Source organism: Vespa mandarinia, chromosome 12 (assembly GCF_050613455.1).
Source record: "Vespa mandarinia isolate Hongniang chromosome 12, ASM5061345v1, whole genome shotgun sequence".
NCBI lineage: Eukaryota > Metazoa > Arthropoda > Insecta > Hymenoptera > Vespidae > Vespa > Vespa mandarinia.
The window spans coordinates 5802501-5815602 of record NC_140821.1 but is presented as its reverse complement, the minus strand read 5'-3'; the positions used below and the strand labels follow the sequence as shown (position 1 = coordinate 5815602).

Genomic DNA, 13102 nt, shown 5'->3' with positions numbered 1-13102 from the left:
CACAATTTGATACGTCATGGTATACGGTTCAAGAAGTTTCATTACAACAAATTCGCTTAAAGGGGTTGATGCATCCCGAGCCTCGTCTTTTCCTAAATACGGAAACCCACTTACCACATATTTCGTCTATGCATCAGAGGCTAGCCAGAATTTTATGCCAAATTTATGGGGTTTGTTTAGCATATACTTGGTAAATCTGCATTTGGCCTTCGTTGGAAAGAGTTGCTCATCCGCAGTAATATAAACTCCCGGTTTGAAGCAATTTTGACTGTTTTCAATAAATTTGTCCCAAACTGCTGAGACTAAAGCGAATTTGTCTGTTTGCAAACGTCGACTTCTCTGATTTCTTTTGTCGAAACGAATATATCGCAGAATCTCAGTAAAATTGCCATATGTAATGTATCGGTCTCATGATTCTCCAGAAATCATATTTTTGTGTCTATAAAACATTGCATTACTCATCAATTTCTCCCCAATGTCTTTTTTTTACAGAATTTCTTCATAAAAACGTGCACCAGTCATTTTGACTGGTACTGATATAAGTATCAATAACAAAAAATATATTTGTTACTATTATATATAACGTAATATTAAGTTCATAAAATATATTCTCTACTTATAGCTACAAAAGTCACAACATCATTTCGGAAAGCAAATGTTACATGCAGTAGGAATTTTGAATTTAAATTGCATGACCAGTCAAAATGACTGGTCTGGTAAATCTAGTGTTAACAAAAGAGATATTCAACTGGCCTTTAATTTAAAATTAACCCTGTACATATATACGGCGTATCATCTAACTCGAGCAGTTGAAATGTTTTTTTTTTCTGATACAAATGAATTTCAAAGAAAAACATTTTTTTAATTAAAAGCGAGAAATATTCTTATCGACATAAATTTTTGTTCCGAGATTTCAAGATTATCGGTAATTTTTTAAACGAGTTTACATACTTTTATTAACACAATATTGTACCTTACAAAACGATGTATTTAACAATATGAATTTGTTAACCTTTCAGATGACCTTGAATAAGAAAAAATTATATTTTATAAAAATCGAAAAAATCTAAAATTTAATTATTTTATTACAGAACATTTATTTAAAAAGGCGAACGAATGATTTAAATTATTTTCAATATTATTATATCATTCATTAAAGTACAATATTACGTGCAATATAATGATACAAAGAAATAATTCATTAACCGTAATGAAAAATAAATTGATAGGAATTATTGTTAGACGAAACATTCCGTAGATACAATATAGAAAGAAACCTTATTTGATTTAGATGTTATCGCAAACTAATGTGAAATCGAAGTATCAAACTAAACCTACAATGTATAATGACGTTAAGTGTGTATGTATATATAAGTACACACACACACACACACACGCGCGCGCGCGCGCGCATGCACACATATATGTACATACTCTAATCTAATTTCTATGACTTACCAAGCTACATCTATTTGTTCGATCTTTCGTTCTTTCGTTCTATTTCTCAAGGCAGTGTACTTGCTATAAAGAAACATGTATTTTTTTCATCCGTCTCAACGAGCGACAATTACAGTTCAATAAAAGGGTACACGATTCCTTTTCCCTTTTCTTCGTTCTTTACAAAAGAAAAAATAACGTATACGGGGGTAATGGCAATATTGAGAGACAAATTGCTGAGAATTCGATCGATGATGCATGTTCAGACGTCCAAAGAGGACGTCTGAAAAGGATCAAAGAAAGAATTTATATCATCAATAAATTCTTTCGAAATAAATTCGCGATCATTTCATTAGCGATCTTCCTTTTAATCCCCTCCCTCCCACCTCTCTCTCTTCGTATCACATCCTGGATAAACAAATTCTGTCTGACAATTTTATATCATCACGCTAACTCCAAATAGGCTCATATATTATTATAGAAATATATATTATAATAGATCATCGTTTTTATATGGATCTTTTCGACAAGGTTTTGACGTTAATAATTCTGATCGATTTCTTAAATCATCGGAGGGAAGCAATATCGATGCTTTCGTGAGAAAGGTCGATCGATTGGAAGGAACGTGACCGGTAAGTTCGATATCGTCGAAGGTAGAAAAGAAAGGTAGGAGAGAAAGAATTTATATCGACGATAAATTCCTTTTCGCTTTCATTAGTGGCCTTGTCGGACGTATACGTGTAAGGTGTATATATGTTTGTATATACAGGGTGTTTCACCTAACTCATCTCGAGTATTTACTTGAAGTATCATCAATTAGTTTTAATGATACGACAAAATATCGAGAAATTGTTCGATCGAAACGAGGATGGTTATTCTTAATTTATTTTTCAAAAAAAATTTTTTGTATCTAAACGTCCAAATTTTATATTTTGTTCGCTTCCTCTGCAAGTCTTGTTCAAGATCATTTAAAAGTAAACAAATTTGTATCGTCAAATTCGTTCTTTTGTAAACTTTCGATATTTCAATAATAAAAACATGACAATTTATTTGCAAAAAAAAAAAAAAAAAGATATCGAAGACAATAAAATCTCGAAAAAAATGAACTTCTACTTTGAACGAAATTTTACCCTAATATTATTCGTGATATTGACCACTTCGGATCAAATGATTTCCTTCTTTTTTATACTTTTTTCTTATCCAAAGGTCATCTTGGAAAAAATCCAATGTTTAAGTGAAACACCCTGTATGTAATATGTACACGCTGCTACCTGTCGCTAGGGTTCACAGAAAGAGAGGATACAGGACGGAAGAGAAAGATTTAGCACAACGTCCTACGTCCTTTTTCTTCGTTGTCGAGCGTGCGAGTGCGTGATCACGACGATATCGTCGATCGAGCTTAATTAAAGGGGATCAAATCCTTCCCTACCCCTTCGCCGCTCTTTACACGACCCTGTTAACCCTTTGCAAGACCGATGAGAGAACTGCTCCAGGACCGAGAGTGTCGTCTCTTCTCACGTTACGAAAGCTATATTTATGTTAAGCTCGACGATTTACGATCAACTAACTTCTGTGATTATTAAACGTTGATATATAACACGTTGGATTCGCAACAATTTTCATTGATGTCATTTATGATACTCCAAAACTTTCTATGTGAACTGAGACGAATAAAATGATAATTTATCAGATAAGATCAAGGAGATTGGATTTCCTTAGTAGGGAAAACGCATATTATGTGCCTTGTGTTGGATTCTTCAGTGAAAGTTATAAAAAGCCTATGAAAGTAGGTTACAACGTAATATTAACATTCGGTGAAATACAAAGGTAGCATGGGGTGGCTTTCTAATAACTTTGAACACAATCTTCATGGGATAAAAACAAGAGAAAAAATATCGAATGATTTTTGACGAAATCATCCGTAAAGAGCACGTGTTTGTTTACACGATAATGTTAAGAGGAAAGGGAGTTTGTAAAGTCTTTTACGCGTAAATAATCGTATATTTTCTTGCGATAAATCACAGATCACTATTATGAACACTCGAGCTTCGTATATCCACTTACTTATATATGTATGTATGTATGTATGAATGTATGTACATACATACATATATACATACATACATACATACATATATATGTATATATATATACACGAGAAAGATTGTAATCAAAGAAATCGAGAAGAGATTCTCCGTATGGATTTATCCCACGTTGATCCGAATCTCTTATCTATTGATTTATTAACGACTCCTAACTCCTAATTAAATCTAGATATCCTGTTTCATATGTTCTCTTTCCGTGACATAGGTATCAAGTTAGGCATCTGAAATTTCTACAGAACGTGAAAGTTCCTTAAGAGAGGTAAGTCTTTTTAGACGTTTGTAATTTATGCTTGACAAAATCAAAAATGATACAATCTCGTCTATCGGTATTTACATGAAACGATTTTCGATTGTCGCATGACAAAGAAGCTATCGCGAATTGTCTCTCGCTTTATCGATTTATTTATTTTTCTCTCTCTCTCTCTCCCTCTCTCTCTCTCTCTCTCTCTCTCTCTCTGTCTCTCTCTCTCTCTCTCTCTCTCTCTCTCTCTCTCTCTCTTACCATTCCAGCCACGAATTGAAACTTGACGGATATAGAAAACGCTGCGTTCGCAAGTTGGATTCCGGTCCAACCGTCCGTAGTACACACGTTCAAATTTATTCCAAGTCACGAGCAGCACGTGATATCGAACGATCGAGAGCGTCTAACCTCTTTATCTTTCACGCTCGCTCGTTCGTTTTCATCTTTTATTTATCTTCTTATCTCTCACTTTCTTTTCTTCTTATGTCTTTCTTAATATCCTTTGGTACCGAGATTTCCTTGTCCGAACGAATGAATTTAATAATCCCCTAAATGGGAGAGCGCGGTTCGTCCTCAGCGCTAACTTCAATTCGTGCTTTAAATATGCAATGAACGATTTCTGAATACTAAATCCTCGATGAACTCGAAGCATACTCTATGAATACATCTTCTTCCCCCTTTTGTTTCTTCTTTCTTCTCCCTGACTACTCTTTTCCACCCAATTTTCGAAATGTATCTGAAGAACGAGAAAGAAAAACGGTAGAAGACATATTATTTCGAAAATTAATCGTCGAAAATTAAAGCCAACCTCGCAATTAGTTTCTCGCGAACGTATTATTAGGAGTAGGTACGCGTTAATTATAAAACATTGTTGTTATTATCTTAAAGGAATAAGAACATCGGTGTTCATTTTCCAGTGGGACGTCGTCAACGACGTTGAGTGGGCGAGGCAGAGGATAGAACAATGACGAGGCGTATCCTCGAGGAAGGAAAGTTCTCTCTCGAATCAATTATTTCGTTGAAGATCTTTTTGCGACGTGTAACGGACACAGGGACACGTTTTCTTCTTAATATATATATATATATATATATATATATATATATATATATATTATATATATATTATATTATATATATATATATAATATATATATATATATATATATATATATATATTAAGAAGGGAACTTTTATATACAATGAGTGTAAAAAGTATTTGTACAGCAGTGAATTTGATCAAAAACTTTGTAGAATTATGTATATTTAAAAAAATGTCCACAAAAAAAATATATATATATTTAGAATTATTTATTTATAGTTGTTATGAAAATATTAACAAATTTTCCAAAATTATCAAAGAATGTATGCGTAATAAGTATTCGTACATTTCTACGTTTACAACAAAAACTATATATTTATTTTAATACATAAACGTAACAAAAAACTATTTATTTGCAATTTTAATATCCAGTGGGACTCTCTTTAAATTGTATAATCACTTTAAGCTATTGTAGCATCGAATTTATTACATTTCCGGTTTTAATACTAGAAATTATATTCCACTCTTCTAAGAATGCATTTTTTAAATCTTTCTTTAAAGAAATATGATGATCACGAATTTTTTCTTCGAGATAATCCCGTAAGTGTTCTATAACATTCAAGTCTGGAGATTGTGGGAAGATTTTTAATTGAATTGATACATTATACAGGATCCACTGTCGCGTTTACATTATAAACATTGTGCTTTGGATTATTATTTTGCAAAAACATATAATTGTCCTGTAATCCAATTTTATTTGTACTAGCTTGAAGATGTTATTTTAAAATATCAATATATAATTTATGGTGCATAATACCATCGATAAAATGGAGAGATCCAATCCCGTTTGCATTCATGTAGCCCCAAACTGTGATCGAACCTCCTCCATACCTTACAGATACCTACAAGATACCTGTTTTTCTTATAAGATACCTTACAGATACCTGTTTTTCTCATATTCGATATTCTCTTTCTCTATACATGAATTGTACATCGTTCATTCGATTAAAAAATGTTAAATTTACTTTATTCAGTAAATACAATACAATTCCAGTACTCCATAGGAACATTGACATACTCTTTCGTAAATTTTAATCGGATACATTTACGAAATATTTTCTATGGTCTATTCTGCCATAGTATCCTGCAGTTCTTAAAAAATTACGCACTGTATTACTGCACACATTATTATTAAGATTATTTTTAAATTCAGCAACGATGTTTATTACACTTATCTTTGAATTTTGTTTTATTTTTCGAATTATCCATCGGTGTACTCATTTATTTTGCGTTTCGTGGATTATTTTTTAAACTTTTTCGGTCTCCATATCTGTCAATGATTTCTTGAATCATGGACCATGGTCTATTTACAATTTTAGAAATTTCACTCAGTGTTTTGCACTTATATAAATTTATAATAATATTCCATTTTTCTTCGGTAGTTTTCTTGCCTTTTCGTCCCATTTTACGATTATTACTGTTGACTATATAGAAATTTATAATACTATTAGTATTAACAACGTTTCCAGATATACTGATCCTAGATATATTGATGTAAAAGGTATTTATTCTATGTATAATGTCACGAATCAAGAACTGTATTACACATATATTTTCTGCCAATTTCTGAAAATTTGTTAATATTTTCATAACAAATATAATTAAATATTTATTTTTTAATAACATTCGTTTTAGAGATTTCTAAAAATATGTATATATATCTTTTATGAACATATTTTTGTAAGTTCTACAAAATTTTTGTTCAAATTATCTGCTGTACGAATACATTTTACACTCACTGTATATTTTCTAAAGAGAGCTTGTAAAACAGCAATAAGTTGTTCTTTATTGTTATTTAAGCTCGTTCACGTTCAAACACGTGGTTGCACGTAACTATATACACACTCACACACATATATTATTATATTATATTATATATATATATATAAAACTTATATAAATTGAAAATAAGGAAAAAAGAAAAAAGAGCGGAGAAAGAATTGTTTCTTTTTGAAAAGGAATAATGACTTATTGAACTTACCTAATGATGTGCTGATTGGTCGACTGCAGCAGTATCGTAGTGTACTTGGTGATCAGCATCTTTTCAGAGAGTCATCCGAAAATAAAGATGCTCTTCTCGTCGTCTACTATTCTTCTATTCTTACGAACAGACACACAGACGGATGTACACAGACGTATACTCTTTTAGTACTATTAATGCGAGAAACTAGCTTTGTAAAGAGAGCGAGATGAGAATGAGAGAAAGAGAAAGAACGAACGTGTGTCCGCTCTTGGTCTCTCTTTCTCTTTTTCTCGCTCTCTCTTTCTCTTTCTCTCTCTCTCTCTCTTTATCTCTCTTTAGCCGCACACTTGACTTCGTATAAATCCGAGCCCAATGTGACTCGTCCTGTAAAAATCAAGCAAAAGACGCGGAATAGCGGCAATAGTAGTCACTAGAGGGAACAGCCACGCGTGTAGATGCTGCGAAAATTCTTACGGCTAAATTTAGAGCTCATATCTCGCCGTGAGCGGCAAAGAGCGTTTCTCGTGCATATAAAAGCCTTCGCGGGTCTACCAGCGCCACTTTGACTTCATTTCTGTCCTTTTCTTTCTTTTTCTCCTCCTCTTCCTCCTCTTCTTTCTCTTCTTCTTCTTCTTCTTCTTCTTCTTCTTCTTCCTCTTCTTCTTCTTCTGCTCCTCTCAGCAAATGACAACGTTTCTTATGGTTCTTCGAGAATACGATGAACGGCATCGTCTTCTACAGGAAGAGACGAAAGACGTCTTCCTCCTCCTACTCCGCCTCCTCTTCTTCTGCCTCTTATTTTCCTCTTCTCTTTCAACTCTCAGAAAGTCTAATGTCTTGTCTCTCAATCTTCTTGACGTTGGTCAGGGAGTGTCATCGGCTTTCGAACTTTCGAACGATCAAAGGAATCGATGTTGGATGTGTTTATTTACGAGCTTTTGCCATGACGAAAATCCTTCTCAACTTAATCTTCTCCATAGCTTTTACTACCTACGCCGACGACGATGCTACTGTCCGATACACGAAGAACGGTGCTGCTGTTAAGCTGGTGTATTTTGCTTGTTTACGGGTATTTTGCTTTGTGTATATATTTGCGCGTACGTGCGTGAATGTTGAGAGACGTGACCCAAACTCTCATCCATGATCGCTTCTTGCACGATAGGTTCGTCCTTCTGTTATGCGAGACTTTAAAAAAAGAAATATCTTTCGATATGTAGGTGTATATGTGCGTAAACTTCGCATAGTAAATTTAACAAAATAAATATAAACTGAATATCGGATTAGAATAAATAATTATATAAATGATATGAAACGAATGAATGGATAAAAATATTATATGAAGAGTCGATTAATTCATAATTCTTTAAATTCGTTCCTTTAATCTTCTCTATAATATCATTCTGTAATATATTTCTAATCATTACATAAATATCAACTATTTATATTCCTATTCGTAAACTTTCCCTTACTTTTCATTAATCCAGAAGGCTTTTGCGAATCGAGCATAAATCAACGAATATACGAAAGCCTCGTCGCGCTTTCCATGATCTTTCGATACGACCCACGCGTAATCTCGATTTCGTGCGATACGATTCTAATCCTTAGGACTCAGTGCAGATTAATATTGAATAGATCGACCACGAGGTGTGGGCAGATATTATAATTAACGAAGCACGTGGGGTACCAGTCTGTTGCGCCCGTTACACGACCGTTTTAATATTTTACGTCAGCGTTAATAAGCGCAAGTAATTCGAGTAGGAAGGGAACGTGTACGTACGTACATACATAAATATATATATACATATGTACATGGCTATACAACGCGCGATACGAGTTCGTTCAAGGGAAGAGATTTATATGATCGACGTAGCTCGATCGTAAAACAAATACGTACGGAACGGCTTTATGGATCGCGACGAAATACGATCGTAAAAAAATTAAAACGAACTTCGAATGTGAATATTTTTAATGAATTGTACTTAAGTATGAGAGAGAATTTATTTAATAGAAAAGAAAGATAAAGTAATGTAAAATTATAAAACCATCGATCCAATAATTTCTATTATCAAAATATATATATATACACACACACACACATACATACATATATATATATATATATATATATATATATATATATAGTATTTATCAACAAATTGTTAATTGGAAACTGATTGTATATTGAATATGACAAATGTTTCCTTTACTATAGAAAATTCGAATTGGCGATACGTTCATGATAATTGATGAGGCGTTCGTCCAAGGATGTGAATAAGTAAACGATCTTATTTTCTCTTTCTATCTACCTTTTCTTTCAGAATACCCTTCGCAACAACTCTCTTTAACAACATACCAACTTTCGAAGAGAGGACGGCCTCGAGAGGACTCGAAACGGCCCTGCCGTTGCGTACACCTCGCAAGAAAATCTTTGGACGGCTTGCAACCAAAGAGAGAGATAGACAGAAAGAAAGAAAGAAAGAAAGAAAGAAAGAAAGAAAGAAAGAAAGAAACAGAAAGAGAGAGAGAGAGAGAGAGAGAGAGAGAGTGAGAGAAAAAGAAAAGGACGAGATTCTCCTTCAATGATCCAACACAAACCGGTCGCCAAAATCGCGAATCCCAATTTGAGGATACCGTTGTCAATTGAGATGCTTCGAGAGAAAAAAATGATTTAAATACAAAATATAATGAAAAAAAAAAGAAAATACTCATTAGTATTTTTCTCTACTATTTCCACATTATCTTCTATTTTTGATCTTTTACAGTAACAGATTATCTGATTTGAGAAAAAAGAAACGTATGTACGCGTAAAAACGATTAATAAAATTTCCCGCAACTACTTCCATTTGCATTCTATCTTAATTGAGAGACTCTCAATTAAAAGTAATTACGAATAAAATCTGCGTCGAAACTTCCTACGATTATTTCTTTTTCTCTTCAATGGAATGGATTCATCTCCTCGTCCGATCAGTGAAAAGGATCTTACTTTCTAGGGCGCGACGAAGCTAAAGGCCGCAATATTCAATCGTATCGAGAGAGAATGTGTGTGTGTATGTGTGTGTGTGTGTGAGAAAGAAAAAGAGAGAGAGAGAGAGAGAGAAAAGCTCGCTATATTCACGAATCGTTTATCGTTTAGAGGCTTTATTTTCCCGGAGGCGAATAAGCACCCGACCGGCTTTGCTTTACGCGTTTCTACCTCGAATTGATTTCATGCTTGATCGCGTCCGAGTCTGGGTCATCCGTGGTTAACTCTCGAGTGCTTTCGAGTATTCCAAAACGAAATTGGAAAACTCTGAATAGACGATCGATTCGTAAAAGAATACTATTCGTTAAAGTACTCTTGTAAATTTATGAAAATCCATAGAATTGAATATATATAAGTAAAATAAAATCAATTAACCAACGTTAACTGGTTTAATCGATATACTTTAATTCTTGTATATTTTTTATAACTTTTTCTAAATAAAAGATATAAAATAATTAATAATAATACTTTTTACCTTAGACTTTAGTTTTATTAGAAAGTATAGATATCCATTAATGATCTATTTTTTCCAAACGTTAAATAAACATTTTTAGAAATGTTTGAAATAAAATCTGCAAAATTAAGCATCGATCATTTTCACGAACATTCAACGTGTTAAATATAAGAGAATCGATTTGTTTCATCTATCCAATAAAGAATAGAAATTTTATAAAAAAAATAAAAGAAATAAATAAATTCAGTTAAATAGTCGTAAAAGGAAACGTACGCACGCGCACACATACACACACACACACACAATCGAATTTTCCGTCCGTCGCCTTTGGCCTTCGGCGTCTTCCTACGAAGAAGACGAAGAAAAGGAGTAAGACCCAAAGAAACGCATTCTTCGTCGCGCATCGAACTGGGAACAATAGGACACTCGCAGTATGGACACTCGCAGCACTCTCTCTTTTCTTCTTCTTCTTCTTCTTCTTCTTCTTTCCCTCGAGAAGAAATTGACGATACTCGCGACGAGTTAGCGACCTTGAGACGTGTCGAGTGACGCGAAATGCATCGAACAATGCATCGGAAAGAAAAATATATTTATATTTCTAATAATCAAATTTTAGAACTTTTTGTCACGATTCGGACAAAATACATATGTATATATATATGTACATATATATATACGTATATATATACACATACATACATACATGCATGCATATACACATATCATACATATCATACATGCCATTACATATATAAATCATACATATATATACATGTACATACATACATCATACATACATACATACATACATACACACACACACACACATATATGTTTTATAAAATGGAGAAACACTACGTGCGTCGTCGTGTGCGGACGCGCGCGACTGCACGCGCCACGACTTGGTTAAGAGGCAAGCAGAGAAAGAGATCCGAATGTCTTACCCGGCTGGCAGTCGCGAATGGACTGACTACGGGTTACTTTAAACACTATAGTCTCGGCTGCATCGGTGGACTTTAGCGCGCTGTGCATGGGCACCTTATTGCCGCTACGGTGCTGTCTACACTCGCTTACGAACAGAAACACATACAAACCAAACCCACGAATACACACACATACACATTTATATATACGAACACACACATTCAAAGGACCAAAGTTCCTTCGTCTCTTCTTCCTTCCACCGATCTCTCCCTTTCTCTTTTTCTCCTTTCCCGCTTTTGCTCTCACTGCTCGTTCCGTCTTTATATGTATATATATATATATATATATATATATATATATATATATATATACAATATATATACATATAGACACTATATATATATATATGTATGTATGTATATGTACATGTATGTAAGAATGCTTATTCCATGTATCTTCATACACACACCCTGTATATGCGACTCCTTTCTATAGGGTGTCGTGTTAGCATCTTAACTGCTACGAGAATATTGTATCTACTCTTTTATCTTTAGGGTCACTGGAGTATTTTCGTTATTATAATTATTATAAATTATTATAATGTGTCATACCTATATTATGTATATACATATATATATATATATATAATATGTATTTATAATATGTATATAGATAGATAGATATATATATATATATATATATATATATATATATATATATAAATAGATAATGATTTTATTTCATTGCTTATCATCCATGACCACTTCTCGACTTTTAATGACTCAGTCAGTAAAAAATTACATAAAAAAAACAACACATCGTAAAGAATGCGATGATCAATTCCACTTTTTGCTCATCTATGCTGTTTTAATACGATTAGTTGGAAAATTTATTTTTTATCAAATATCGTTTAATTTATACATTTAATATTAGGAAAATAATATATTTTACGTTTAAATTCGTAATACATATATTATATTATGTATTATATGTCAAATACAATTGTATTAATACAATACAATAGTTTATGTAAAATATAATTACATTAATGTAGTATTATGTTATTAATAAAATTATTAATCGTTATTATAAAACTATTATATATATATATATCAAATATAATTGTATTAGTACAATAGTTTATGTAAAATACAATTACATTAATATAGTATTGTATTATTAATAAAATTATTAATTGTTACATAGCAAACTTTTCATTTAGTTATTTCTTTGTTATTCCAAATTTCTTCGATGGCATGGATTTATAAGTTATAATAATTAATTTAAAAAATATAACAAATAAACGCTGATCATAGATAATCGATAGGATAAACCTTAAGGAATATCTCGAAATTACTTACGAATGTAAATAGAGTAAACATGTGATAAGAAAAATCTAAAAATTTTCCAAGATTATTTTCCAAATTAAAAATGATAAAGATTATAGAATAATTGTTTAAAATTGTTTTCTAAATGGTCAGTCCACGTTCGTTATATCAGGACGAAGCAAAGAAATGTACCTATTTACGTATATAAGAACGAACATATTCCTACGATAAAAAAATCGTCCTTGAAATCGATTCTACGTTTAAACGTTAAATTTCATTCGAAATGTATTACGCAGCACCGAGTATACTAGTCGAGATTTACCTTCGCTCTCTTACACTAATGCTCCAGACGAGGTGGTAAGTACGTGAAAACAAAAATGTGTGCACGCCCACAAAGAGCAATAGAAAGGGGTGGGGTGAGGTAGGCATAAGGTAAGGTAGAGGGGTTAACAATATATCGAAGTCGGTGCTTCTCGGATTGTGTGTATGCTCGATGGCGATCGGCGATGTCTCGTTAAGGGATAGACTC

General features: G+C 32.8%; 1 protein-coding gene across 5 annotated transcripts in view; it reads right to left on the bottom strand.

The window, feature by feature from the left end:
* The window catches only part of spri (Src homology 2 domain-containing protein sprint), a 153131-nt gene that overhangs the window by 48603 nt on the left and 91426 nt on the right, over nt 1-13102 (bottom strand). The window contains exons 1-4 of one of the 5 annotated variants that reach the window (XM_085660555.1): nt 11180-11263; nt 10595-10851; nt 10343-10439; nt 6864-8030 (exon numbers count right to left, since the gene is read on the bottom strand). The exons of 3 other annotated variants lie outside the window; for them this stretch is intronic. In XM_085660555.1, coding sequence (XP_085516681.1) covers nt 6864-6922 — 59 coding nt within the window. In that variant the 5' untranslated portion in view covers nt 6923-8030; nt 10343-10439; nt 10595-10851; nt 11180-11263. Of the gene's footprint in view, nt 1-6863; nt 8031-10342; nt 10440-10594; nt 10882-11179; nt 11264-13102 lie in introns of those variants that run through there. One more of the 5 variants, XM_035884370.2, reaches the window with a different exon arrangement.